This window comes from Petromyzon marinus, chromosome 45 (genome assembly GCF_048934315.1).
Source record: "Petromyzon marinus isolate PM22_M1 ecotype Great Lakes invasive population chromosome 45, UKy_Petmar_22M1.pri1.0, whole genome shotgun sequence".
In the NCBI taxonomy this organism is placed as follows: Eukaryota; Metazoa; Chordata; class Hyperoartia; order Petromyzontiformes; family Petromyzontidae; genus Petromyzon; species Petromyzon marinus.
Genome location: NC_133711.1, coordinates 1,215,794 through 1,243,050, shown reverse-complemented (window position 1 = coordinate 1,243,050; position 27,257 = coordinate 1,215,794). Strand labels below are relative to the sequence as shown.

Sequence of the window (27,257 nt, the reverse complement as noted above, 5' to 3'; positions counted from 1 at the left end):
GGTCCTGTGTGTGTGTGGGGAGCGGTTGTGCAGTGGTGAGCACACCTCACTGTGGACTTGGCGACCCGAGTTCGATTCGCATGCCACTGCTAAGAGTGGCGATATCTGAATGGATTCCTGGATGGGCCTCCTCTAGGACGACTCAGCCTTGAAGGGAATACTTTGACTGTGATCTGTAAAGACATGGCCAGCCATGGCACTGGCCACACCATCCACTCATGCGCCGTGGCGGCCTTAATAGGTGCTCGCTTTACAGTATTTGCATCAATATAAGGTTATCATCGAGGGTATTTGTTTTTGGTTTGGTGTGTGTCGTGGAGTTCAATGAAAAGGGAATTTGACATTTATTTTTTTATTTTTCCACAATTGTAAAACATCATTTTACAAGCATCATCATTTGTGTGTGCATGCGCACTAAGTGTTTGCATGTTGGTCCGGTCCACGATACTCGTCCCCTGGGGCGCGCGTGCATGTGCCACCGTCACCATCGCGCGCTCTGCACGAGGTTGAGATCCTCCGATGTTGGCGAGATGCTCGTGGTAGAAGCGACCGATACGCACCCCTTGGCAACCTCCACTCGGGTGGCAGCGAAGACTGCCACCGTCTTCCCCCCCGCCCCACGCACACCACAGACATGTGCCCGGGTTTGCAATTCGCCCGCACCTCACGTGCGCGCGTCTTTGCTCCGCGTGCATAAGGTGCTCCCGAACTCCACTCGGCCCAGACGACCCGTGCAGGCTATGCAGGGGCCGTCTTTGTTACATGGCACACCTTGCAAATACTCGACGCTTCAGCGTGCTCCGATTGCGACTGCCGTCCACTGGGGTCCACGGGGGCCCTCGCTCTAGAGAAGGTGCGGAGGTGGATGTATAATCTTCCCAGGGGACGAGGAGGTGTTGGGGAAGGGGGGGGACGCGGAGCTGAGAGTTCATGCTTGTTAAATAGGGCCCTGTACTAATATTAAAACTCAACGTACGTTCCAGTGAATATCAATAAAATACCTCTTTCGGGCACCTCAAGGGAGTAGGAGGGAGGGGGATTGTCCACATCGGGAGACACCAAAGGTGGCACTCGGATTTTCTGCGTTGACCCCGTGACATCATCTAGACATCAAGATCTAGATATCTAGACATCAAGATCCAGACATCTAGACATCAAGATCCAGACATCTAGACATCAAGATCCAGACATCTATACATCAATATCCAGACATCTAGACATCAAGACCTAGATATCAAGATCCAGACATCTATACATCAAGATTCACACATCTACATGTCAAAATTCACACATCTACATGTCAAGATCTAGACATCTACACGTCAAGATCTAGACATCTAGACATCAAAATCCAGACATCTATACGTCAAGATCTAGACATCTAGACATCAAGATCCAGACATCTAGACATCAAGATCCAGACATCTATACATCAAGATTCAGACATCTAGACATCAAGATTCAGACATCTAGACATCAAGATTCAGACATCTAGACATCAAGATTCAGACATCTAGACATCAAGATCCAGACATCTAGACATCAAGATCCAGACATCTAGACATCAAGATCTAGACATCTAGACATCAAGATTCAGACATCTAGACATCAAGATCTAGACATCAACATCCAGACATCTAGACATCAAGATCTAGACATCAAGATTCAGACATCTATACATGAAGATTCAGACATCTACACATAAAGATTCAGACATGACACATCAAGATCTAGACATCTAGACATCAAGATCTAGATATCTAGACATCAAGATTCAGACATCTATACATGAAGATTCAGACATGACACATCAAGATCTAGATATCTAGACATCAAGATCTAGACATCAAGATCAGTCACGAGGGTGGCTTGGGTGAGTGTAGCCTCCTGTGGCCAGCTGAGAGTGAGCCACGTGGCCCGCTAACAGGTCGCGTGTCCCGCTAAGGCCACCATGGAAACAATCTCGATAAGCCCATTTGCCTGGATGCTAAACTGGGCCGTCCGGTGTGGTTTTAACAGGCCTAGGAAATGACCACTTTGAATCCAGCACAATTATTTACATGACACTATTTGCTATTTACGTTGTACTGTATATGATGGCAATTTTTCCTTTACGACACTTTTTTCATTGTTAATGATTAAGAGCGTATTCTTCTACGGAATGGTTCCACACCTGGTGGGATCCTAACAGCGGAGTAAGATGCGATTTGACCCCAATCAGAGCACATCTCATCCTAAGCACAGTGGAGACTAAACTAACAATGTTACCCTTAATAAGTATAAAAATACTCTATTATATATACATACACAGTACATATGCCTGCACGATTACAATAACGTTCCATCCTTGACAGGAAACATAACACACATTACATTTCAATAAAAAATATTAATAATGCCGCTTACAATATTATGTAAAAAACACATGACTGTATCGGATCTGAAAACGCAAATATTGAACATTGACACCGTTCTAGAAAAAACATAACTTAAAACAATAAAAAAATTTATAACTTAAAACAATCAATTAAATTCCATTGCGGGCATCATTGCAGCCTGGACGAAACCTACGCAGGAGACCCGCTGAAACGCACGGGGGGTGAAGCAGGGTTTGAACCCAGGATTCAGAGGCGCAGGCTTGGATCTCAAGATTTGGGCGTCAAACGCCAGAGCCACGTGGCTCCCTTGAAGAGGCCCTAAGGCTCACGGTGGCCAATCCGTTTCCGGAGAGAACCGAGCCGGCAGCACCGAGAATCCCGGACTCAGACCCGGGCTTCAGCCGCCTGAGATTGTCACTTCTTTTAACTTATTCCTGCTCCGAGGCCTAAAAATGTCGGCGTATTATGACATCGCCATTTCCTGCAGCAGGGAATATAAAAATCTGTGCCACCTAAAATATGGCAGCCATCACCTTCTGAGGGATGTTTATTTGACACGGGCTGGCGCAGCTACCCTGCTACGCGAGTTGCGGAGAGTTCCGTTGTCTTGCGACACCGATGGGGGCACTGCTATGAACGTCGGCACAGAGCGGCGAGTTGCTCCCCTGCAGGTGGCAGGGGCGGCGTAGCAACTCGTCACGCCGTGCGGTGGCCCAGGGAGGGAGACTTCAGGACCTTGGCCTGGCACCACCCCCGCTGGGCCGCCTGCTCTGTCCCGCTGCAAGCGGCTCGCTCGGTGTCTCTGCCACGCGGCGACCTGTCGCTCGCCCGGATCCAATTAGAGACGAGTCCCAAACAAAACAAAAACAAGATCAACAGCAATGCAGCAGGTTTACATTCGTTTCTTTAAATAAGAAAACTGCCGAGTCGCAGGACGTGCTTTTGAATTCCCCACTCTCTGTAAAGAAACCACCGCGGTGCGCTTCCCACCGCGCCCCGGCCTCGCCATGGCCACCGAGAGAGAGCGCTTCCGCGGTGAGTCTAAACACCGCGTGGGGGCCACTTTCCCATCGTCCCTTGCTATTCACTACAAGCTCAAAGCCTGCCACAGATGGCCTGCGAAGCACAGCCTAGGTATAGAGGCGAACAACAGTGACGTGCTTTGTTCGGGCTGAAGATTTCTGTGGATTGTTGGCTGAACTGGCGTGGGCAGCTGCGGCAAGAAGTGCTGGCGCTAGCGCTGAGCGAGCGAGCGAGCGGTGGGACGTCTCCACCGGGAGCTCCGTCAGTGGCCCGGCCCGACCTTGTCACACTCGCTCCGCTGGTCTTGAGTTGACACTTGCATATTATTTTGGTGCCATTTGCATAAAATGCATATTCTCGCACGCAAGATTCAGTGCGAGTAGCGCGAGCGTGTGACTCACCTTCGAATTATAAAATCGATCGACTGTCGCGTGATTTACTCTGTGCACTCGTGTGCGCCCTACATCCGCTAACAAATCTCATTGCGACGTTTTACCAAATGTTGTACACGTTAGACTCGATAACCGATTGGCTCTCAACTGTGCGACGGGCGCTACGGCGTGGTGGACGACGCCGCTCCCTCGTCCGGCGGGGGGTCCACGCCACGAGCGGAGAAACACCCCCAAGCAGGACCCTCCTCCTCCTCAAGGAGTCTTTTCAAAGTGTCCGCTTGAACTGACCCTAACGAGCCGCTAATTTCCGATGATGTGACCCGGCACTCATAACCAGAATTCGAATTCACATCCCGCTACAACGACGAATAAATACGACCCGATTTCAGTGCCGGTATATTCCACGCGTGGGCCGGCTGGCATAGCATTGCATTCCGAGACAGCCACTGTTAACTTTCTAGTAAGTGGGGCTCACCTCAATGACACCAGAGGCATGATGAATGACGCTTACTGAGAGTGGTGGTGGTGCTTGTGGTAATGCTAGAGGGGTGTTGGTGCTGGTGCTAAGTCTTCGTCGACTCGAGCTGTGATGCGAATGCACAATTCCACCACTAGGCGCGCTACTGCTCTACCACGCAAGCGACGTTCCATGCAAAACTACTCGGACGAGCAATCGGGGCGCGGGGGGGGGCAACTCAACTCTCTTCGTTGCCCCGAGCAGGTGGTGGAAATTCCCCGACATTCAAGAAACACCAAACGTCCCGTTAACCCTTCCCCCACCCCACCCCCCCGGGGCACGAGCCGTGCGTCCTCACGCCGTCACCAGCGCGCTCATCATGGTCTCGAACAGCAGCACCTGCTCGGAGAGCCGCACGAGGCTGCGCTCGAGCCGCGCCACCGCGAGCCGGGGCGGCGACGGCGCCGCGCCGGCCGTGGCGGCGTCGCGCGTCGCCTCCACGAGGTCGCGCAGCGCGTCGCACAGCGGGGCGCCGAACGACGCGAAGGGGGCGAGCGGGCGCTCGGTGCCGCCCCTGGCCACGGCGTCGCTGGCGTAGGCGAGGCGGTGGCCCGCGATGACGGCCGCCTTGCTGTGCATCACGAGCTCCTGCGGCACCCAGCGGCCGCGCCGCACGCACGCCGCCAGCGCCGCCAGCGCGTTCGCCATGCCCGACACGAGCTCGCAGCGGCCGCGCTTCGACAGGATGCGCGCCAGCTCCGACTTTGCGCTGGCCGGCTCCGGCGCCTCCTGCCGCTGCTGCTGCTGCTGCTGCTTCTTGATGTCGGCACCCTGCAACAGAGGAGGTTACCGTTTAAAACGATCAGAATGGTTCGGTGCACGTTACACTCTGGCATTCAACTGGCGATCCATAGCTACGTCTCAAATGAAGGACAGGTGATTGTTTTACTTGGATAACTTCATGTACCTGTTTGTGTGATATCTAAAAGCTGCAAATTAAAATCTGTCCACGTCAGCTTCTTTCACCCTTCCCAGTTTGTTTCGAAGCACCGAACTGCCATGGTGCGACGAGCGTGCCGGGTCTCGCCAGTTTTCCGTACTTCCAGCGAGCGTTTCTCCGGCGCATGAAAAGGACGCGTTTACAGCGATCTACAGGTCACAGCGAGCTCAAGGGTTACAACAAGCGTCACATGGTCGGAATTCCGATGACAAAAAACTATGAAAAACAATTTTTTATTTTACCAGGGAAGGCACACGGAGCTACGTAGCTCTTTGTCAGTTGCGACCTGGCTACAAATGAACGCTCAACGAAGTGGCTTATTACGTCAAAATACATAGCAGCCAAATAATTTAAACGCGTGATTGTTGATTACAAATGTAGAGGGGAAAACCAGCGGACGCGGAGAAAAATCCACGTGACCACGGGGAGAGCACGCGGACTCCAAATATACAGCAGGCGTCAGGGATTGGGATCGAACCCACGAGTTCCTGTATACCAGGGGAGGTAGTTTACATCTCACCACCGTGGCGCCCCTGCTTACAAGGTAAGCGGTGGCCGCCTTTGCCAGAGAAATTTCCGCCCTCTCGCAATGGGCTCTCAAGCCCCAAGTGATTGTAAACCTGCAGAAGGTGAGGTTCCCGATTCCCTGCACTCTTCCCAAGCCCCACCACCATCAACACTGCGACCGGCAAGCGAGCGCACGCATGCAAGCACGCACGCATGCACGCACGCACCCGCTTGTCTGGGCGTGTTGTGGCTCAAGTTCAACATTTTTTATTTCTGACATAATTTCGTTAGGCAGCCGAATGTCAACGAGGCCGAGGGCGTGACACCGGGTTACTCAGGCAACCCGGGAGGAGTCGGCTCGGCCGCTACACCGGCTGCGACTCATTTTGAGTCTCGTCAGCGGGGTGTGTAGCCCTGCGAAACGCCACCGCTGCACCTCACGTCAAAAGGCACGCCCTGCGGTGGCGGCTACGCTGCATGTGACCCGCACGCCAGAGCTGTGGAGGCAGCAGCGAGGGTCGGTGGATGGGACACGAACTGCTGAACTCCCTTCTCGTGGGTGTCGAGGAGCAGCCCTACCCTGGCTTGCCAAAGGGCGGAACAGTAGTCACAGTTGGAATACGGTCACGTTTGGTTAGACCACAGGTTTTGTCAGCGTAGAAAACACTAAATTCCATTTCCGTGCACCTCTGTTACTTATTAAGGACCACTCAAGTGGAAACATTTTACTGCCAATTTAAACAAATACCAGTCAGGCCTTAGGTGCCTCAAATGATCGCCCAACGTAAAGTCACGTTCCAGAAAGCCGCTAATTCAGTGTCGGCCGTCTGAAGACGTCCAGGACGATCGCGGTGCGCAAACAACAGCAGGGAAGAGGGCAGACCGCGGAAACCGCTGCAACGCCATGGCAGGAGGCGGTGCTCCTTCGGTTGCCATCGTCCAGTTGGGAGCGGTGGCGCACAAACCGCCGCTCGGCGATTTGTCATCGAGACCGGCGGTGGGCATGCTGCGACTCTTGTTCGGGCCTTCTTCGTACGGCTCAAGTTCATGTAGAGCTACAACTGTAATAATGTTACGTGGAGGTGGTCAAGCCAGACGATTGCGTCGGGAGCAGTGGAGCGTTGCTGTGATGGCGCCTCCTCCTTCGTGTTTGTGAATTCGGGCAGCGAATCGTCTTATTTTCTCGACCACTGAGACATTTAGTCATCCGAGGCCTGCCTGACAGCTGACTCGGGGCTTGTTAGGCATTGTATTAGAAGCTCTGGCCTTGGCTATTGCTGGGAATGCAAACTGTACGACGCTATACCCAGCAATGTACAGTAACCCAACACCTGATCAGAGACCTCGAGGGAGAACGAGACGGCGATGGACGAGAGACACGAGCGAGCGGACCGGGGGTGCAGATGAACAACGCCGAGAGGACTCAGCGGAGGGAAGAGGGGTGCAAGCAGGTGTCACGGAGTGAGCCGGATAGTGCCCTCGAGGAGCTGCCAGTGAGCGGAGGAATCACGTCATGCCAACAGACGGCCCCCAGAATATGACTTCACAGAACTGCTTCTGGGTTTTGGACGTTACCAGTGAGAGCGCAAGTTACCGGCACCAATGTTCCCGAATGTAACCACTGGCATTCGTATCTGGTTAGATGCTGTTATTTTCCATGGAACCATTTGAGGGTTTGAATAACAGGAAGAGTGGACAATAGGCATCTAGTTGCACATTGGAATTATGGGATACGGCACGAGTAACAAACAATTGGTGGGAAGAAATAGGAAATACAAATGACAAAATGTGTGGCATTAAAACTATTAACTATTTTTTATTTTACCAGGTAAGGCCCACTGAGCTATGTAGCTCTTTTTCAGAAGAGACCTGGCCACAAATGATAGCTCAACGAAATAGCTTATCACGTGGCAATTTATAGCAGCCAAATACTCCAAACGCACGTGGATTCTAAATGTGGAGGGAAAAACCGGAGGACCCGGGAAAAAAAATCCACGGGGAGAACATTCAAACTGCAAATATACAGCAGGCGTCAGGTTTGGGATTGACGACCTCCTGTGTACCAGGCGAGGTAGTTCGCATCTAGCCACCGTGGTGCCCCTTGTCGTCCTCAGCCACGGTCAATCCACTGCTTCATGAGGGCCTCACCAGGCCACCGCCATCTCCTCACAACCTTGCGATATTTAATTATAATCCTCCACCTAGCACCTGCACACAAGCTGATTTCGACATTGTAGGGGTGCGTGGTCTGCAGGTGCAGAGATCCTCCGTGGGGCGAGTCCCCGGGCTGGAACCCCACGGTCGCCCAGTGGTTTTAGTGGAATGAGGATCCTCGCCGCGTGGACGCGGGAGGCTCCCCACACGTCATGGCTGCCGCGCGTTGGGAGCGGAGCGGCGAGCCCGCAGTACCTGCTCTGTCACGGAGGGAGAGGTGGAGGCCTCGTATGGATTCCACCCGCCCTTCTCCTCCTCCTCCTCCTGCCGCCGCCGCAGCAGCCACGGCTTCTCCAAGTCGGCCTGGCCCTGCGGCACGACACGCGGGCACCCGCACGCCCCAGCCACGGGTGAGCCGGCGTCGCCTGGTCACGACGGGGCGGCAGAGTGCGGACCGGAGAAACCCCCGCGAGGCAAACCGTGCGTGCGCGATGCACGCATCGTTCTGCCTTCCCGCAGGACGATGCGTGCATCGCGAGGCCGTGGTACAGCGGGTAGCTTTGCGGCAGGCTATTCGGGCAGAACTGGCGCCGGGTCAGCCCTTCCGCCCTCTGACGTTAACACGGCGGTCAACGTGAAGCGAGATCCGCCACCGTGCCACAGAAATGTGGAATTTCCAACGAAGGCTTAGGGCCAGAGACGGAGGCGATCACCACCCGACACGCTGCCTGTGCTGCCGATCGTCATCTCCTCTTGCCACGCGGAGGATTCTCCGGGCAAACGTTCCGACGAGTTCCTGATCGGTGCTTTTGCGTGCGCGAGGGGGAAGCCAGAACACAAAAACCGCCCGGGACTCGGCGCAACATCCGAGTTGACAAGCTTATACTGTACGAACAGTGCGATTGTTATTTAAATGTTGTGTCGTATCGAACAGAGAAGGTCCTGGCTTAGGAATCTCTGGCACTTGACACTGAATGTCAAAACCAGTCCAGAGTTTGCTCGGGTTGCATCAGACGGCCGTGCGGCTGATGGGATTCGTAGAAAATAAATGATGTGTTCATGTGGAGGGGCAGACGTGAAAAGGAGGCGAATTCTCCGCTTGTTCAATTTGCCTCACGCATTATTGTAAATTTAAAAAGGGGAGAGAGCTCATCAAAATTCCGAACGTGATTTCAAATGGAAGTCGTGGTTTTCCTCCGGACGGACGCCGCTTCATTATTTTCCCCCACTCGTGCCAGGATTCGGGCGTCACCTTACGAGCCACGTTCCGGGGAACGTTGAGCGTGCAAACGGGCTCAGCGGTGGTGAGGGAATCGACCTCTAACCCTCACTGAGCTGCCCGGGATGAAGCGTCACAGACCGTGCACGGATCACGACCCACGCCACTGCGATCCCCCGTGGTAATCGCGACCACCGCTGTACCTGTGCTGACAACCCCGGACCGGCGACCGACATTCCACCGACATTCGGCGTCTCTAGAGCAGAGACCACGGCGTGTCTACAGCAGAGACAACGGCGTGTCTAGAGCAGAGACAACGGCGTGTCTACAGCAGAGACAACAGCGTGTCTACAGCAGAGACCACGGCGTGTCTACAGCAGAGACAACGGCGTGTCTACAGCAGAGACGACGGCGTCTCCTCCCACTCCCGTAATCAGGAGCTCCACTGCTCCTGATGCCGAGGTGCCGAGGTGTTAACTACCTCACCTGGTATGGAAGAAGTTGTGGGTTCAATCCCGACCCTGACGCCTGCTGTATATTTGGGGTTTGCGTGTCTCTCTCTCTCCCCGTGGTTGTGTGGAATTGTTTCCAGGTCCTCCAGTTTTCCCCACCACATTTAAAAATATGCGCTTGGAGTATTTGGCTGCAATAAATTTCTACGCTTTGGAAAAGGAGCTACATAGCTGAGTGGGCCTTACGCCTCAAATGGCGAAATCAGCTTGTGTGCAGGTGCTAGGTGGTTATTGAATATCGCAAAGTTGTGGGGAGACGACAGTGGCCTGGAGATGCCCTCATGAAGCAGTGGATTGACTGCGGCTGAGGATGACAAGGGGCACCACGCTGGCTAGGAGATGTTAACTACCTCGCCTGGTATGCAGGAGGTCGTGGGTTCGATCCCGACCGTGACGCCTGCTGTATATTTGAAGTTTGCATGTACTCCCTGTGAATTTTTCTCCGGGTCCTCCAGTTTTTCCCTCTAAATTTAGAAACGTGCGTTTAAAGTATATGGCTACTATAAAATTCCACGTTGTAAGCCACTTAGTTGAGCGATAATTTGTGGCCAGGTCACTTCTGATAAGGAGCTATACAGTAGTGTTCAAGCCATGTAAATAATAATCTGGCCAAATTTGTGTTGTGAGAACCTCCACCACTCGACAAATTAAACAGTTGCGCAGTGTACGAGTGTTTTACAACGCGACAATTGTTATCGTCTCACGGCGAAGAATAATTCTCACAATGCGACGCATCGAGCACATTCAGGAGAGAACCCAGGAGGTCAAGGGTACCGCTGACATTTCTTTTTCCACCGGCGCCACATGCCGAGCCGCCCCTGATCCAGCCACATTTATTTAGTTGAACCCGGCCGAGGACTCGAGAGACCAGGACGAGTCCCGGCACTCTGTCGCGACAACAGAGAGCGACGCGACGGAGCCGCCCGTTCACCTGCAGCTGCGCGCTGTTGCAGTCGCCGACGGCGTCCGCGTCGGCGCTCGGCACCACGCTCGGCGCCACGGCGGGCGCCACGGCGGGCGCCACGGTCGGCGCCACGCACGTGAGCGGCGGCACCTCCCTGCGGCGTGGCGAGGCGGGCCCCGCGTCCACCCGGGCCCACGGCTCGGCCGCCGCGAGCCGCGGGGTGCGGTGCACGGCGTCCAGCACGGCGCGCGCCGTCTCCGCGATCCGCTCCTCCCCGGCGCGGGCGCCGCCGCCGCCGGCGTCGCCCGCGCGAGGGCGGCCGTGCGAGGCCCTCGCCGCCAGCATGACGCGACCGGCTCGCTCGAGCGACACGCACGAGTCGTCCAGGCCCCGGAGCAGAACCCGCAGCTCCGCGGCACCGCCGCCGCCGCCGCCGGCGCCGCAGACCCCGCGGGCGAAGTCGACGAACTCCCGCAGGCAGCTGGCGGCCATGCGCACCGCGTCGGGGGAACCCGCCATCTCGCCGCCTGCCAGCGGTGTCACGGCGCTCTCCACGGACTCGCAGAGACGCGAGAGCGCGCCCAGCGGACCCTCGGCGGGGTGGGGATACGGGGGCGACGACGAGGACGACGACGAGGAGGATGACGAGGATGAGGAGGTGGATGCCGGGGATGGGAAAGACGAGCCGAGGCCAGAGTCGCGTCCCGAGCTTGCGGCGATCGTGGCGCCGGTGGTGGCGTTGATCGCGCTGGTGGCAGTGGTGGCGGTGGTGGCGGTGGGGACTGGGAGCCAAGAGAGTTCCGTGCAGGGGAAGCGGTCGCGTGCCGGGCCGTCTCTGCTCACCTGCGACATGGTCAGAGGGGCAGACCGTCATCGCGGTGGTCGCAGATGGCGACGCTACTGCACGTGGTCATCGCTTCCTACTCCTTCCCTCTGGAACATTTCACAACTGTGGCCAAGTGATGCAATGTCACCAGACCTCAAAACATGGCGTTAATGCAACCCTGGCGACGGTGATAGGTTAGGGAGGCCTTCAACAAGCAGTGGATAGATCGTGGCTGATGATGATGACGTAGGTCAGCAGTTAGGTCCTTAATTTTAGAGCCCACAAAGAGTTTTTTTTCTGTATTAAAAAAAAACAAGTCTCTGTGACAAAGCACACAACATAAACATTAGGCACACAAAACCCGCAGCCGATAGTTAAACATCAACACTGAGAGACGTCTATTGTCGTGGATAAAAACAGTGGAAACATCTTTCAGACATGCGCTCCTTTCTTCACTCACTCACACCGTGCTTTATAAAGGAATCGCTTTGCATTCCTTTATAAATGGCCCCAACTTTAAATCCACAACGACGCCTCTCCCCCCCACATTCCTCGTCCTGTCCCAACACCACCCCAGCCATCGCAGCGACGTTACACTCACAGCGGGCGTGCCCGCTGTGAGTGTACGCACGCTGTGGGTGTACCCGCGCCACCGGGGCTCGCGAGCTCAAAAAACATTTGGCTTGCGTGTTGTACGTAAGTTGAACTTCTTTCGCACCGTACGTATCCATTGCGTGTTAAAATCGGAGGTGCGGGATCCTTGACAATAATGCTGCAGCACAGAGTCCTTACGGCCGAGCAAGTGTGCCAGACTGTGCCTTAGCAAGAAAACCAAATTGTGTTATCATAATTATTATGCCGCTCGTTTCCCCAGGAAAGCCCCACCGAGTGTCCAGGCTCTTTTTGGGGAGGGTCCTGCCAAGCTTCCACGGTGAGGGGGGAGTGGGGTGGGGGCGATGTTGCTGCGCTCAATCCCAATCCAGTAAATTTGCAGGAAATTGTCCAGCATTGGGATGTGGGGTTGAGCCAACAGCAGTTCCACCGGGATGCGGCTGGAACCGGAGGAGACCCACGCAGCAGCAGCAGCAGCGTCTTCATCGCGATCGTACCTGGGGCGGGATGTCGTACATGTAGCCCGCAGCCGCCCTGCCGCCACGGCCGCCCGCGCCGTGCCCGTTCTCAAAGCCGCCCACGCCGGGGCACCGTCGCCCGGCCCTGGGGCTGTCGTAGAGCCCGCCGGAGAACGGCACGGAGGCGGCGGCGCACGTCCCGGCCGCGGCCACGCGCGCCCCCCCGTAGGGCCGGCAGCTCGGCACGGGGACGTCGTAGTCGGCGTCCGGCCGCCGGCAGCAGCCGCCGGCGCCGCCGTGGGTCCGTGCCGCCGCCATCATCGCCGCAACGGCCGCGGCGGGCTTGGGGACGTCGTACTCGGCGCGGTCGCCGCACGCCGTCGTCCTCACGGGCTTGGGCACGTCGTAGTCCTGGGACGGAGGGAGCGGGGGGAGAGGGACGTCGGCACTGCCGCTCAGGGAGGCCGCGGGACTGCAGCCAACCTGCGGTCGGACACTGCACGGCCGGGGCACGAGCGAGTGTGCAGAGTGAGTGCGAGTGAGTGTGAAGGAGTGAGTGTGTGCAGAGTGAGTGTGAAGGAGTGAGTGTGTGCAGAGTGAGTGTGAAGGAGTGCGAGTGAGTGTGTGCAGAGTGAGTGTGAGTGAGTGTGTGCAGGGTGAGTGTGAAGGAGTGCGAGTGAGTGTGTGCAGAGTGAGTGGGAGTGAGTGTGTGCAGAGTGAGTGTGAAGGAGTGAGTGTGTGCAGAGTGAGTGTGAAGGAGTGCGAGTGAGTGTGTGCAGAGTGAGTGTGAGTGAGTGTGTGCAGGGTGAGTGTGAAGGAGTGTGTGCAGAGTGAGTGTGAAGGAGTGCGAGTGAGTGTGTGCAGAGTGAGTGTGAGTGAGTGTGTGCAGAGTGAGTGTGAAGGAGTGAGTGTGTGCAGAGTGAGTGTGAGTGAGTGTGTGCAGAGTGAGTGTGAAGGAGTGCGAGTGAGTGCGCAACGCGAGAGTGATCCGATGCCTTCCACTCACACTCTCGGGAGGGCAGTGATGCGTCCAGTACAGCGCTGACGAGGGGACGTTGTACATCTGTGACGAGGCGAGGCTCTGCGCTCGCAAGGCGCCCGGGGGCACCTCATAGTGAGAGTGCTGTAGAGGGGACACAGAGACAATACGTCACCATCACCGCCATCACTGCCTCCGTTAACATTAACAGCACCACTGAATCCACTTCTGTCATCATCGTTGCCACCAGCACCACCGCTAAAAGACCACGTAAACACTCATTAACTGGCCGATGACGCTCTAATAGAGGACCGCAGAGCTTGGGCAATGATTTGTTGGCCACACCGGCTCCTCACCGCGTAGCGGTTGCTGTTCCCGCTTGTCCGTGGTTCCTCCCCCCGGCGTGCCCCTAGTCGTTCTCTCTCTCTGTGCGCGTTACGAGTTATTATTATTACTATCGACCGGGCCGGATCGTTGCGCAAGACCTTTGTGCGGACACGTCGCCCCGAAAACTACTTTGACGTTTGGCGTCCGCGGTGCGGGGGGGGGTGGGGGGGGGGCCCCCCTCGCTCTCTCCCGCCCAACCGGCGCGGTGGAGCGGCACGCTCGTCCGCAGCCAACGACAGCGGCGGAAGACGACCGGACGCCGAGTTCGCGTGGCGGCTCGCACCGTCGCTTCCGCGGCTCCCCCGTCTTCGCCACACAAGCAGCATCATCCTCCCGCACGGCGTACCTTCCCGGCGAGGCGAGCGAAGCCGCCGCCGGCGCCGTCGTTCCACGCGGCGTCGCCGTGCGGCAGCGGGGTCGGGGGGTCGCCCTGGGCCCCGAGGCCCGAGCCCCGGACCGGCGCGGGGCCGGCGCCGAGACAACCGCACGGCGAGCGCGACGGCGACGGGCGCGGCGAAGACGCGGAGGGCGCCGCGACGGCGGCGGACGCGGGGGAGCCGGGGCCGGGCGGGGACGAGCCGCCGCGGGACCGGGCGGGGGCCAGCAGGGCGAGGCGGTTGGCCGGCACGAGTCCCCGGTGGCCGCGCAGCGAGCAGAGCCACCAGCCGGGCAGGGCGGCGCCGTCGCGCGCCACCACCTCCAGCACGTCGCCCTTGCGGAAGTGCAGCTCGTCGGGAGACTCCGCCTCGTTGTCGTAGAGCGCGCACGCCAACACGCGCTGCCGGGGGACAGGGCCACGGTCATCAGCGGCACGTCATCAGCGGCACCATCATCATCAGCACCAGCACCATCAGCAGCACCGTCATCAGCACCATCATCAGCACCATCAGCAGCACCATCATCATGTTATTGAAGATCAGATCAGCGGGAACGCCGTCATCATTGTTTTTACTTCAATCGTCATCATCATGACCCTGCTGCAAAGTTCTCTGCCAAGTCCACTCGGCTGCAGCTCCCTCCTGTGCCTAATCCCCCCGCCTGCTGTGCTGCAGCAGCAGCAGCACGTGCGGTGACTCTGTAGCCCCTGCCACCAACCTGCTATCTGCGATGTTGGCTATGCACGACCACATCGAGAGCAAGTGATTAGATAACGCGATGAAAGATAATGTGGGGGAGAGAGAATATGATGAGATAAAGTGACGAGAGATAGTGGTGCGTTATAAAGTGATGAGAGATAGAGTGATGAGAGAGATGCATTATTTTCATCTGGACCTTATGGCGGGACCCCGGGGTCCGATAAGCCCCCGGCTCTCGCATAAACTGCGTTGCGACGTCATTTTGTGTCTGTTGAAGGCGAACGACACGGCGATCTATTCCTCTCGACGAGCTCTACACGATGCGCTAATCAAAGTTTCAAAGTTTTGTTTATGACTACGGCTGCGCTTGGACGACACGACAACAGAATGATCCGCGCCAGGTGGGTGGCGGTGTTTATGTGCGCGGTGGGACGTAGTCGCCACAAGGTTAATGTATGTAATAGTTTATTTACGTCTTTAAGGTACTGTACTGCATGAGAGCAAAATCATCATCCGCGAAATTTGCTACTCGCGAGCATCTCCGGAACGTATCCCTCGCCGTGAACAAGAGGAGATGCCGTAGCTACTGCAGACCTACGGTCCTCGCCTCTCACTGGGCCTCCAATGGGGCTGTCCACGGCAATTCAAGAATCTGCGGGCTGCTCGCACAGTGGCAACAGGGGTGGGCCCAGCATGGCTCACGGTGTGAATGGTACATGGCAATCTCAACAAAGACAAAGATCCCCCATATAGCCCTAGCAGACTGTTGGGGCAAGTGCTGTTCGCGAGTAGCACCTATGAAGGGTGGCACAGCACACGAGGGGGTGAGTGGCCAGCACCACGCCCGACCACCTTTGTCTCCCCAGTGGCGATGCTTTTACGCACCGCACCAGGTACTCATTTGAGGCTCAGTCTTTGTTCCGCCTGCGTATGCATCTCGCGCGTTATCGCGTACTCTGCTTTAACCTACATTATTTTTTATATTTAATTTATAAAAAATTATTATATTCTATTTGTTATGTTCTATTTATAAATTGCGCGATTTTTTTTCGCCAGAAACGCGGCGGTCTTCAGGAACGCGACGCCCGCCGTGGCGCGAGAGGAGAGCCGTGACGTGCCCCCTACCCCTACCCCGCTCACTCTCCTCCCTTCACTTCGTCTTCCCTCGCCTGCCCCTTCCCACATGGGACTACAAAAACCCCGCTCGCGATCCCCGCTCGGTGGGGTCGGCGGCGAGCCGGGTCTCTGCGTCCGGGACTTCTCCCCGCGGAGTTTCTGTAGCTCCCCCCCCCTCCCCCACCTCTCTATCCCGTGACGTTATTCGCAAGAGGAGGCCGTCCGTTGCCTGCCGACGTCTTGGTTCCAAAATGTGTTTTTTTTTTAAATGACTCGCGGGGCACTCGATTGGACCGTGTGTGGAATTCACTGCCCGCCTCTCTCAGGACCCTACGGAAAATGAATCACGACACTCCGAGAGGCTTTCCTCTTATACTGAGTACAGTAACCTACCCCCCCCCCCCGCCGTGACACCCCAGCTATACTGTACGAGAGTCTATTCACCGCGGCTAGTAACGACTAAGGGAAAGACTAAACATCGGAGAACACAACACAAACATCATCGAAGGCATCACAACAAGCAACAAAGGAAGTCAATGATTGAGTGAATCACCGAGGCGTACGGCCATCAACATGCGATAAGAGACCGAACATAAAACCGGTGGAGGAATTCATCACACACCTACGGAGCAAAACAATTCAAGGCCCTGAGGAAGAAAGCCAAAATGAATGGCACTGCTCTGTTATCTCATCATGTGGTGCACGCGAGTAGGCAAGAGGGCAAATCACTTGGCACAGGCGACGCCACTTCTCGCTGTGATGTTAAACGGCTTCTGCAAGTGCTGCCCCTGCTACCCGCAACGGTGAACCGGGATGTGGGTGGGCGACTCGGGAGGAATCCTGAGTTCGCGACGGGGTCACGGCCGAGCTACCCCGGGTTCACGACGGGGTCACGGCCGAGCTACCCCGGGTTCGCGACGGGGTCACGGCCGAGATCCCGGGTTCGTGACGGGGTCACGGCCGAGATCCCGGTTTCGCGACGGGGTCACGGCCGAGCTACCCCGGGTTCGCGACGGGGTCACGGCCGAGATCCCGGGTTCGCGACGGGGTCACGGCCGAGCTACCCCGGGTTCGCGACGGGGTCACGGCCGAGATCTCGGGTCCGCGACAGGGTCACGGCCGAGATCCCGGGTTCGCGACGGGGTTACGGCCGAGATCCCGGGTTCGCGACGGGGTCACGGCCGAGCTACCCCGGGTTCGCGACGGGGTCACGGCCAAGATCCCGGGTTCGCGACGGGGTCACGGCCGAGATCCCGGGCTCGCGACGGGGTCACGGCCGAGCTACCCCGGGTTCGCGACGAGGTCATGGCCGAGCTACCCCGGGTTCGCGACGGGGTCACGGCCGAGATCCCGGGTTCGCGACGGGGTCACGGCCGAGATCCCGGGTTCGCGACGGGGTCACGGCCGAGATCCCGGGTTCGCGACGGGGTCACGGCCGAGCTACCCCGGGTTCGCGACGGGGTCACGGCCGAGATCCCGGTTTCACGACGGGGTCACGGCCGAGCTACCCCGGGTTCGCGACGGGGTCATGGCCGAGATCCCGGGTTCGTGACGGGGTCACGGCCGAGATCCCGGGTTTGCGACGGGGTCACGGCCGAGACCCTCGCTGACGCGAGCCGATACTCCCCTCCCGGCCCCAGAGCCGGTGGGTCATTCGTCCGTTCATCATGCTTCGCGAGGGACCGCTGTGTCAAACGTGCGACCTCTTGCGACAGCATTCGAAAAAACTGCTCTTGATGCCATACACCGGCGTCTCGAGTGATTTGTTTGATCACATTGAGGGTCGCAGTTCCACTTCTAACCTCGACCGCCAACTCATGCGCGCAAAATCCTAAAATGCTGGAGTTTGCGCATCAAGACAGGGTGACGTGTCCACAAAGTGACAGCCGTTCTCCCTCGAGCTGAGCTTTCGATCGCTAGCAGACCTGTCGCAGATGCAACGGTGACATTTCTGACGAAGTCGAAGCATCAAGATGCCAAGAAGGCGCCTTTGGGCATTGTCGATGGCTGCACAGAAACTATCGCCACATTGGAGTCGGGTTTTCACTTGCTTCGGAAAATTTCCATCTCTGAGATTACGAATTTCTAGGCATGACTACCAAGTGATGCACACGTCTAATGTCGGATAACCTGGGCTCGATTACAATCGTAAACGCGTACTTTTCCCTTCAATGAGCATTGTTAGCGATTTCAGCTCACGATGCTGCTTTAATTCGAATTCTACTGTGGCGTAGGTCTGACGGAATGTTGGTGCGAGTGCGGACGGCGGGAAATCGAAGGGAGCTCAGAAGTAGTTCTGTAATATCATCTTTCACCGCTGAGTGCGAGGAGTTTTGGATGTAAATTCCATATTCTTGTGACATCACACACCAACAGCATAACCAGGGTAGAATTTTTTTCCAAATAAGACTATTTTTTATATTCTAAACATTCACATGGTGCTCTGAGATCTAAAGGGTGCCTTATAAATTATATACTTTAGTCGGACAAATTTAAATTAGGTCATAGGGTTCCGTTGTAAGGAGTTGTGTCGCTATTCCTCATGGGCACTCGCATACGACAGCGAGGGCCCCCACACGTTCACCACGACAAGGGGTCCCCCCCCTTGCCAGAATGTCATTTCCCTGAACGAACGCACGAGCCAGGCACGCGCGCACGCACGCCGGAGGTCTCTGTGCATACCTGCTGATGATGCTGATGCTGCTCGATGCTCCGTGCGCGCGTTCCAGAGCGGTTTGAATCCGCACTTTTTTTTTGACACGGGCCACGCCGACCCGGCAACTATTTTACGGAGCGTGTCTCGGTATGCCCAAGATTGGCTCGTGCCACAACATCCGGACACACCTTAAAAAGGAAACTGTACGAGTGTATAACAACGATAATAACGGAGTCGATTTCGTGTTCGCCCCGTTCGTGTAGCACAAGGCTGTCACGAACGAAGGCGCTGTGCTCCAACGATATGGTCGGCCGTAGTTTTACGGGGGGGGGGGGGACGATGTTACGATGTTCCCGTGCGTAATCCCAATGGCGGAATCTGTAGGCCATCAATCAAATTTGGAAACTTTGGACAATGTCTCCTTTATCCAGGAAGCACCCGTATCCCACTATTCCGTGTAGCGTCTTGGAGACGCGATTGCATTTAAATCCAAATTGTAAGGGGTCATTGTGCGGCATTCATCAAGTGTTTAAACGCAACCGCATCTCTCAGGAAGAGGTACACGCAAGGAGGACGCGTGCATCGATGCAGCTCGGGGAGGAGAACATTCGATTGTCTTTTTAGGCGAGGAAAAAAAGCATGGAAAAGTTTTGTGCTGGGCAGAGGGGGCAAACGACGGTGGTCGAGTTGCCCAACTTGGTAGAGAGAGAAAGTGACCGAGCGGCGTTCGGAAAGAATGCCGCTCGGATTACCGGGCAGCTGTAATGGCAACTCTACAGCCAACGCTGCACAAAGTGGCTAAAGTGGCCCACGCGCCCACTGCCAACTCGCCCGGCTACCCGAACGTTGTTAAACTTTCAGGCCTGCAGACACCACCGTCGCCATCACGTTGCGTTACGGCCAAAATGAGCGATGCCGGTTGGGGACCCGAGAACCCGGGAGCGTTGCCGGGACAACCGGGGAAGAGGAGGGGCGGTCGCGGCCGTGAACCATCCCTGCTGCCCGACGTCGCTCGGTTTCCCTTGCCCCCCCCCTCCCCCGGCGGCCCGACCCGGCCCGGCCCGGCCTGGCCTGGCCCAGGCCGCAACACCCAACCCAGCATGCAGCAGCCTAAGTGGCTTTAAACTAAACGTAAACATTATCTGGCCGCACAGCTTAAGAATAAAAATGAGGCATTCACCCATTGCCGGATGAATGCCTACCCCAAGCCACGGCCACTTCTCGTGATCCTGCGCTGTAACAATGCACCCAGCGCCTGAACCGATTTCATCGCTCCATCTCCACGGTAGTCGGCCTTCTTAGATGGGCTCCATTCCTTGGACGCCACTCCGTGGGTGCCTCGGTGGCTAGGAGATGTTAACTACCTCGCCTGGTACACATGAGGTCGTGGGTTCGATCCCGACCCTGACGCCTGCTGTCTATTTGGAGTTTGCATGTTCTGCCTGTGGTCCTCCGCCTTTCCCCTCCACATTTACAATCAACATCACGCGTTTAGAGTATTTGGCTGCTGTAAGTTCCACGTGATAAGCCACTTCCCTTGGAGCTATCATTTGTGGTGGTCAAGTGGCTTTTGAAAAACAGAGCTATTTAAGTTCAGTGGGCCTTACCTGGCGCGGCACTTCAAACGATGCCCCACTTTCTAACACAACCCCCACCCCAACCTTCTCTCTCCGCCCAGCAGTATGGACGGGGGGTCACCACAGCGAGTCGATTGGCGGGTGGGGTAAAGAGTGGGTACTCCCACCTCTTCCAATGCGTCCTAACGCGAGGTCAAGGGCAGGTTACCGCTGGCTAACGGCTTGCCGTGGCTGTCAATTGAACTCAGGATGCGGTACGTGCAGTACAGTGTGCTAACCACAGTGCCACAACTTGCCACGCTATATACAGTAAACAGAGACAAAGGTCCCCCGTGCAGCCTGAACAGACTGTGGGAGCAAGTGCTGTTAGCGAGCACTTATGAATGGCCGGCACGGCACACGAGGGGGTGGGTGGCCAACACCACGCCCGACCGCCTTTGTCTCCCCAGTGGCGATGTTTCCACACCGCACCAGGTACTCAGTTGAGGCTGAGTCGACCTAGGGGATGTCCAGGACCGGTTCAGGAAATCGTCACCAGTGTTGGCCGTGAACGGGAATCGAACTTGGGTCGCCGGGTTCGTAGCGCAGTGCGCTGACCGCTACACCGCCGCTCCCCTACACTATGTATGGAGTAAACACACACACAGACACTGGTGGCACGCGTGTGTGGACACATTTGCAGCTGTCATGTAAACATAGCGGCGTGACAACCGTGCGGTTTTATCTGGCGAGAGAGAGAGAAGCGCTGCAGATGCACTGCGATTCCGGCGTTCCCCCTTTGCGGAGAATCTTCCCCCGGCCGTGGCTCCGGTTGCAGCCTCCACTCCGCTGGGTTGCATGCCAAGTCACCCCCCCCCCCCACAACCCAATGGCAGAGTGGCAGATTCTCCGATTCGGAGCTCGCAATCCGACGCAAATCATTCTCGCTCCCTCTTTTTTCTCTCTAGCCCCCCCTCTGCCTCGCACGTTCCGTCTCCTTCGTTCCTTAGCACGGAGACGCTGCCGGGGTCTAACGGTTCGCGCCCGATGCACGCGCACGCGACGTTCAAAGTTTGATGGGAGGGGATAGGGGAAGAGACAACTTGGATGGAGACGGCCAAGCGGGAGGCTGCCCTATGGCTTGGGCGTGAACGGCGCCACAGCTGATGAAGCTGGCAGCAGGAAGGACGCGATGGCAAGGCATGGTGGCATCGGCTCTGGTGACCTCTTGATCTCGCATAGGAATGAGGTGACTGATGAAGTATTCGTTCACCTTGATAGAAGACGCCAATTGAGGTTTTCCGCGATCTGTTTGTGTCAGAATCATATGTATTTATACTGGAGGAATCCGATCAGCTATAGAGCTCTTTTTCACAGATGCCCAGTAGGGGCACGGGGTAAGAATCTTACAACAACAAACATTAAACACGATAGAAGTGCAAAGTACAAGCAAGGTTAACAAATCACCCAAACACAAACAAATACAACACTAAATCATCCCCATCTTACCAGGCAAAGCCCATGGAGATACAGTATTACCTTATTTTTCAGAAGCGACCTGGCCACAAATGATAGCTCAACAAAGTGGCCCATCAATTAGACATTTATAGCAGCATCATCATCTGAATAATATCAATGCACGTTTTCTAAATGAGACTAGTGTAATGAGACTAGGGGGAACACTGGGGTTCCACGAGATCACGTAAAACAATGCAGATGCAAGTAATTTATCACACTTGAGAATTTGGCTTACGATCTTGTGGCAAATGATGAGGAATATATCACAGGATCCCAATCCGGTCTGCGCCGGATAGCACGCTGGGCCGGCGAGCACATCGCTCTAAATATTTACAGCAATGCAGTGGCAGATAAATTATTTAAGCGCCACAACATTCAGCCCAGTTCTAAACAGTGCACTCTGTTGAAAAATATTTAGACGGGGCACGGAATCCAAATTCAGTAATTCACTATTGACGATGGAATGTGACGGCGATTCTAAACAAAACGTGGCAGCATTTTGTAAATGTGGTTTTGTTTTTGGTAAATAAAATAATTAAAATGCTTAATCGGGCCGCGGGTTCGTTGAGCCGAGCGGCGCGCTCAGCCAGCGCAATCGGCGAGGCTGCCGAGTCGGCGGCGGTTCCCCTCCGGAGAGACCGGTCGCTCTTGGGCGTGCAACGGCTAAGCGGCCCCCGTGATGAACAGCAATTCTCACGCTTTGTCAGAATTGACCATCGAGACGTGAACGAATTTTCTGTACGCGCGCGTTACGATTACGCGCCAATGTTAGGGTAATGGAAGGAACGAGGTGAAACTAAACTATTTAACTGTTTTTTTTTATTTTACCAGGCGTGGCCCACTGAGCTATGTAGCTGTTATTCAGAAGCGAGCTGGCTATCACAAATGATGGCTCATCGAAGTGGCTTATCACGTGGAAATTTACAGCAGCCAAATACTCGAAATGAATGTTTCTGAATGTGGAGGGAACACACAGAGAACCCAGAGAAAAATCCACACGACCACGGGGGGAACATACAAAGTCCAAATATACAGCAGGCGTCAGGGTTGGGATCAAACCCACGTTCTCTTGCATACCAGGCGAGGGAGTTAACATCTCGCCACCGTGGCGTTGTAATCTGTGGGGTTACACTGCCCATTCAGGCAAAAGTCCAGGATAACTGTAAGAATTGTCACGGGCAGAGGAGGACGTATGCACACCTTTCTGGGGGGGATGGATAAGAGAAACATCGCAGGCATAAGTGTTCACTGGAAATATATTAGGTGTGCGTATAGAGGATATGCAACAAATTATGAGTGGCTGATGGTCAAAAATAATCAAAGTGGCAGCCAAGGAATGGAAGGAGCCTGAGAGTACGTCTGCCGGGGAGATGGTTCAATGAAATCGGCTCGTGTAGGGGCAGTTGCTGGGTGGATCGTGAAAGGTGGCTTGGGTAGGCTTTCATCCAGCAGTGGATCGACCATGGCCGGCGAGGATGTTGACCGTTGAAGCGGATCTCACAGTCCCGCTTTGCCGCTCGCTCCAGACGGCCACTGGGCGCCAACTGCGCTCACAATCGCGAATTCCCGAGGTCGGCGAGGCGGTGGACGCCGATTAAACTTTCTCACCCCGGATCGGGGGAACGGCCGGGCTCGCCACAGGCCCCGGGGCGCCGAGCCGGAACGTTTGGGTTACGAAAGCCCCCCTGCCCCCCCCCGTGAGTCTGCCCAGCTGCGAGCGAGACTGCCATGCTCGGCACGAGGGCCGATCGAGGTGGCAGGCAATGGCGAGAGGGCTCCGGCAGAAGCAGCAGCAGCAGCAGCCTCATGGAGAGAGACGATGAGGGAGCGGAGGGCAGGGAGGATGTAGCGAGAGGGCGCCGTGCCAACAGAGCGCCACGTCCGTCAATAACATTTAACTATCGATATATGGGTGAGAATGAAAGCTATGTTCGTCACTGGTGTCGGCCGTGAGCGGGCACCTGAACGGCGCCTACTGCTGCTGCTGCGCGGGCAGCTGACCACGGTCGCAGCTCGGAGCAATTTTCATTTCGATGTCTGCGCCGCCAGCCATGAAATTGGTTAATGGCTGCGAAATTTTCTGTGACCGCGAAAATGTTCATCGGGGGGTGTGGGGAAAGTGGGGGGGGGGGGTGGGGGGGTTGCTCTTTCCCACAGCAACAACAATTCGTGTTAACAGAGGGCCCCGTCTCTCACGACGTTCCGCCTCATCTCTTCACCGCGAGCCGAGCCTCGCCGACGTTGCGCCGAGTTTCCGCTTGCAGGCCACGCGGCCGCGGCGCCCTGCGCCTCAGAGCGCTCACGCACGCGCGCAGAGACCCTCCCGTGCGAGACCACACTCCTCCACCCCGCACTCCTCCACCCCGCACTCCTCCACCCCGCACTCCTCCACCCCGCACTCCTCCACCCCGCACTCCTCCACCCCGCACTCCTCCACCCCGCACTCCTCCACCCCGCACTCCTCCACCCCGCACTCCTCCACCCCGCACTCCTCCACCCCGCACTCCTCCACCCCGCACTCCTCCACCCCGCACTCCTCCACCCCGCACTCCTCCACCCCGCACTCCTCCACCCCGCACTCCTCCACCCCGCACTCCTCCACCCCGCACTCCTCCACCCCGCACTCCTCCACCCCGCACTCCTCCACCCCGCACTCCTCCACCCCGCGGCACCGTGGACGGATCCCCACGTCTGGAGCGGCGTCGCCACGGGCACGGAGATCTGTGCCCCAGATGGAGCGATGGGCCATCGCGTCACGGCTGGACGAACACGAGCACACGGCCCGCTCTCCCTCCCGCTCTCCCTCCCGCTCTCCCTCCCGCTCTCCCTCCCCGCTCCCCGCTCGATGTTCGATCTGCTGCCGTGCAATGTCACGAAGTGCGCTTGCAGTTCTGGCGAGATCAGTCGGATGTACAAAAAGACCCCATTTGGGCAGCAGTGGGCAGTGCAGCAAAGCCCACGGTTGTGTGTACATCTATGCCCCCCCCTCCCCCCACATCTATGTTCGTCCCCAGCCTTCACGAACACTCACGGATCAGCGTGATGATGCATGGCCAAACGGACCGCGCGGTGTGGACACGAACTCATCCAGCGGTGGACTGAGCACGTTGGGCTAGCGGGGGAGGGGTGCTCGAATCTGTATTTAGTGAGAAAAACGAATCGCGATATAAACCACGAGAAATCGCGTCTCCGATTAGCACGGTTGGCAACGTACGGTGCGAAAGAACTTTACCGGAGTACACACGGTGCAGAAACAGGGCCCACGGCGTCGGAGACAGGCCACGGGGGCCGCCACGTGCGCTGAGCGGCACGGCGCGACAGCGCGGTTCTACAGCGAGCTGCCGTGGGGGGGGGGCTGTCCTGCCGTGGGGGGGGGGGGCTGTCCTGCCGTGGGGGGCCGCTGCCGTGCGTGCCGCGTGCGGTCCGTTTCCGCCCAGGACAAGCCGCTTGCCGTTCCATCTCGCCGTGAGCCGACACCGGGGTAGCCAGAGAGGCATCATCCATTATTAAAAGAAACACAATTAGACAGCAGCTTTGAGGTGGGTCGATAAATCCGCACACACTCACAAGACAAAGACCCCCACCCCCCTAGACAGATCTTTGGGGTGAGTGCTGTTAAGCGAGCACCTATGAAGGTCCGGCTCGGCACACGAGGAGGTGGGTGGCCCGGCCACTCTCGTCTCCTCTCGTGGCGATGTTCGCACGAGTCACTATCAAGATACATTCTCAGGCCGGTCACGTTCACTCGCACTCATTGTGATGGTGACCCGAGACAAGAGGCCCACCCACAATGCAGTCGTTTTCCTTCATGACGCACCGTGGCCGTGCGCTTTTGACGCGAGTTGTTGTTGACGCGAATCGTTGGATGCGGCCGTGCTGCTGGACAACTCTCTTCAGGCACGACCGCAGCCCCGATGAGGCCCAGGAAGGAACCCCCCCCCCCCCCCGCGTAGGGGGGCTCAACGTTCTAGCACGGTCGGCAGGGGCGTGTGGCCACGACGGCCACTGCATGCCGGCTTGCTCGGGCCAAGATTAATTCCCCCAGCCACGAGAGTGAAATTGCTCTTTAATTTAGTCAATTTAGTTACTTTAGTTAATTGTAAAAGCGCGGTCGTAGGGGAACGTCTCAGAGCCGTGCACCATCCACGAATAAAGACAATACGAGATGACTGTACAGTCATCTCGTATTGTGAATGCGTATTAAATCAAAAATTATTTACAGCCCTGCCTACGCCATGTCGGCCGTGATGGTTGTTTGACCGTACTTCACCGCGCCGGTCAGTGCGGGTTGGTGAAGTGGGGGGTGGGACTCAGGACCGGTTCGGATAATCGCTCGACCACCGATGTTAGCCGTGGCCCGGAATCGAACTGGGTCGGCGTGGCCGGGTTCAGCGTGGCCGGGTTCAGCGTGGCCGGGTTCAGCGTGGCCGGGTTCAGAGTGGCCGGGTTCAGCGTGGCCGGGTTCAGCGTGGCCGGGTTCAGCGTGGCCGGGTTCAGCGTGGCCGGGTTCAGCGTGGCCGGGTTCAGAGTGGCCGGGTTCAGCGTGGCCGGGTTCAGCGTGGCCGGGTTCAGCGTGGCCGGGTTCAGCGTGGCCGGGTTCAGCGTGGCCGGGTTCAGCGTGGCCGGGTTCAGCGTGGCCGGGTTCAGCGTGGCCGGGTTCAGCGTGGCCGGGTTCAGCGTGGCCGGGTTCAGCGTGGCCGGGTTCAGCGTGGCCGGGTTCAGCGTGGCCGGGTTCAGCGTGGCCGGGTTCAGCGTGGCCGGGTTCAGCGTGGCCGGGTTCAGCGTGGCCGGGTTCAGCGTGGCCGGGTTCAGCGTGGCCGGGTTCAGCGTGGCCGGGTTCAGCGTGGCCGGGTTCAGCGTGGCCGGGTTCAGCGTGGCCGGGTTCAGCGTGGTCGGGTTCAGCGTGGCCGGGTTCAGAGTGGCCGGGTTCAGCGTGGCCGGGTTCAGCGTGGCCGGGTTCAGCGTGGCCGGGTTCAGCGTGGCCGGGTTCAGCGTGGCCGGGTTCAGCGTGGCCGGGTTCAGCATGGCCGGGTTCAGCGTGGCCGGGTTCAGCGTGGCCGGGTTCAGCGTGCTCATTGCCGCTTCGCAGCTCCCGCCCGGCGCGGGCGCACTCACACAGGGTGCTGCGTCGTGGTCACTCAGATCGCTCGTCATCGCGCGGCACTCCAAAGTGTTCCTTTTGCTCCCGCGCGGCGCGCATCGTGATCAGAGGCCTGTGCTGGATGCAAATGGGGGTTGAGGTAGTCCAAGACGGCCGTGGATGGACTGTGTGACCAAGGGGATAGACTGTGACTAAGGGGATAGACTGTGACTAAGGGGATAGACTGTGTGACTAAGGGGATAGACTGTGTGACTAAGGGGATAGACTGTGTGACTAAGGGGATGGACTGTGACTAAGGGGATAGAATGTGTGACTAAGGGGATAGACTGTGTGACTAAGGGGATAGACTGTGTGACTAAGGGGATAGACTGTGTGACTAAGGGGATGGACTGTGTGACTAAGGGGATTGACTGTGTGACTAAGGGG

General features: G+C 57.0%; 1 protein-coding gene across 1 annotated transcript in view; it reads right to left on the bottom strand.

The window, feature by feature from the left end:
- Positions 1-336: 336 nt before the first annotated feature.
- LOC116952109 (uncharacterized) overlaps positions 337-27,257 on the bottom strand; it is a 45,540-nt gene continuing 18,619 nt past the window's right edge. Inside the window, exons 2-7 of the mRNA XM_076074033.1 lie at positions 14,155-14,586; positions 13,449-13,565; positions 12,482-12,853; positions 10,574-11,389; positions 8,167-8,280; positions 337-5,081 (exon numbers count right to left, since the gene is read on the bottom strand). Coding sequence (XP_075930148.1) covers positions 4,605-5,081; positions 8,167-8,280; positions 10,574-11,389; positions 12,482-12,853; positions 13,449-13,565; positions 14,155-14,586 — 2,328 coding nt within the window. The 3' untranslated portion in view covers positions 337-4,604. The remainder of the gene's footprint in view (positions 5,082-8,166; positions 8,281-10,573; positions 11,390-12,481; positions 12,854-13,448; positions 13,566-14,154; positions 14,587-27,257) is intronic.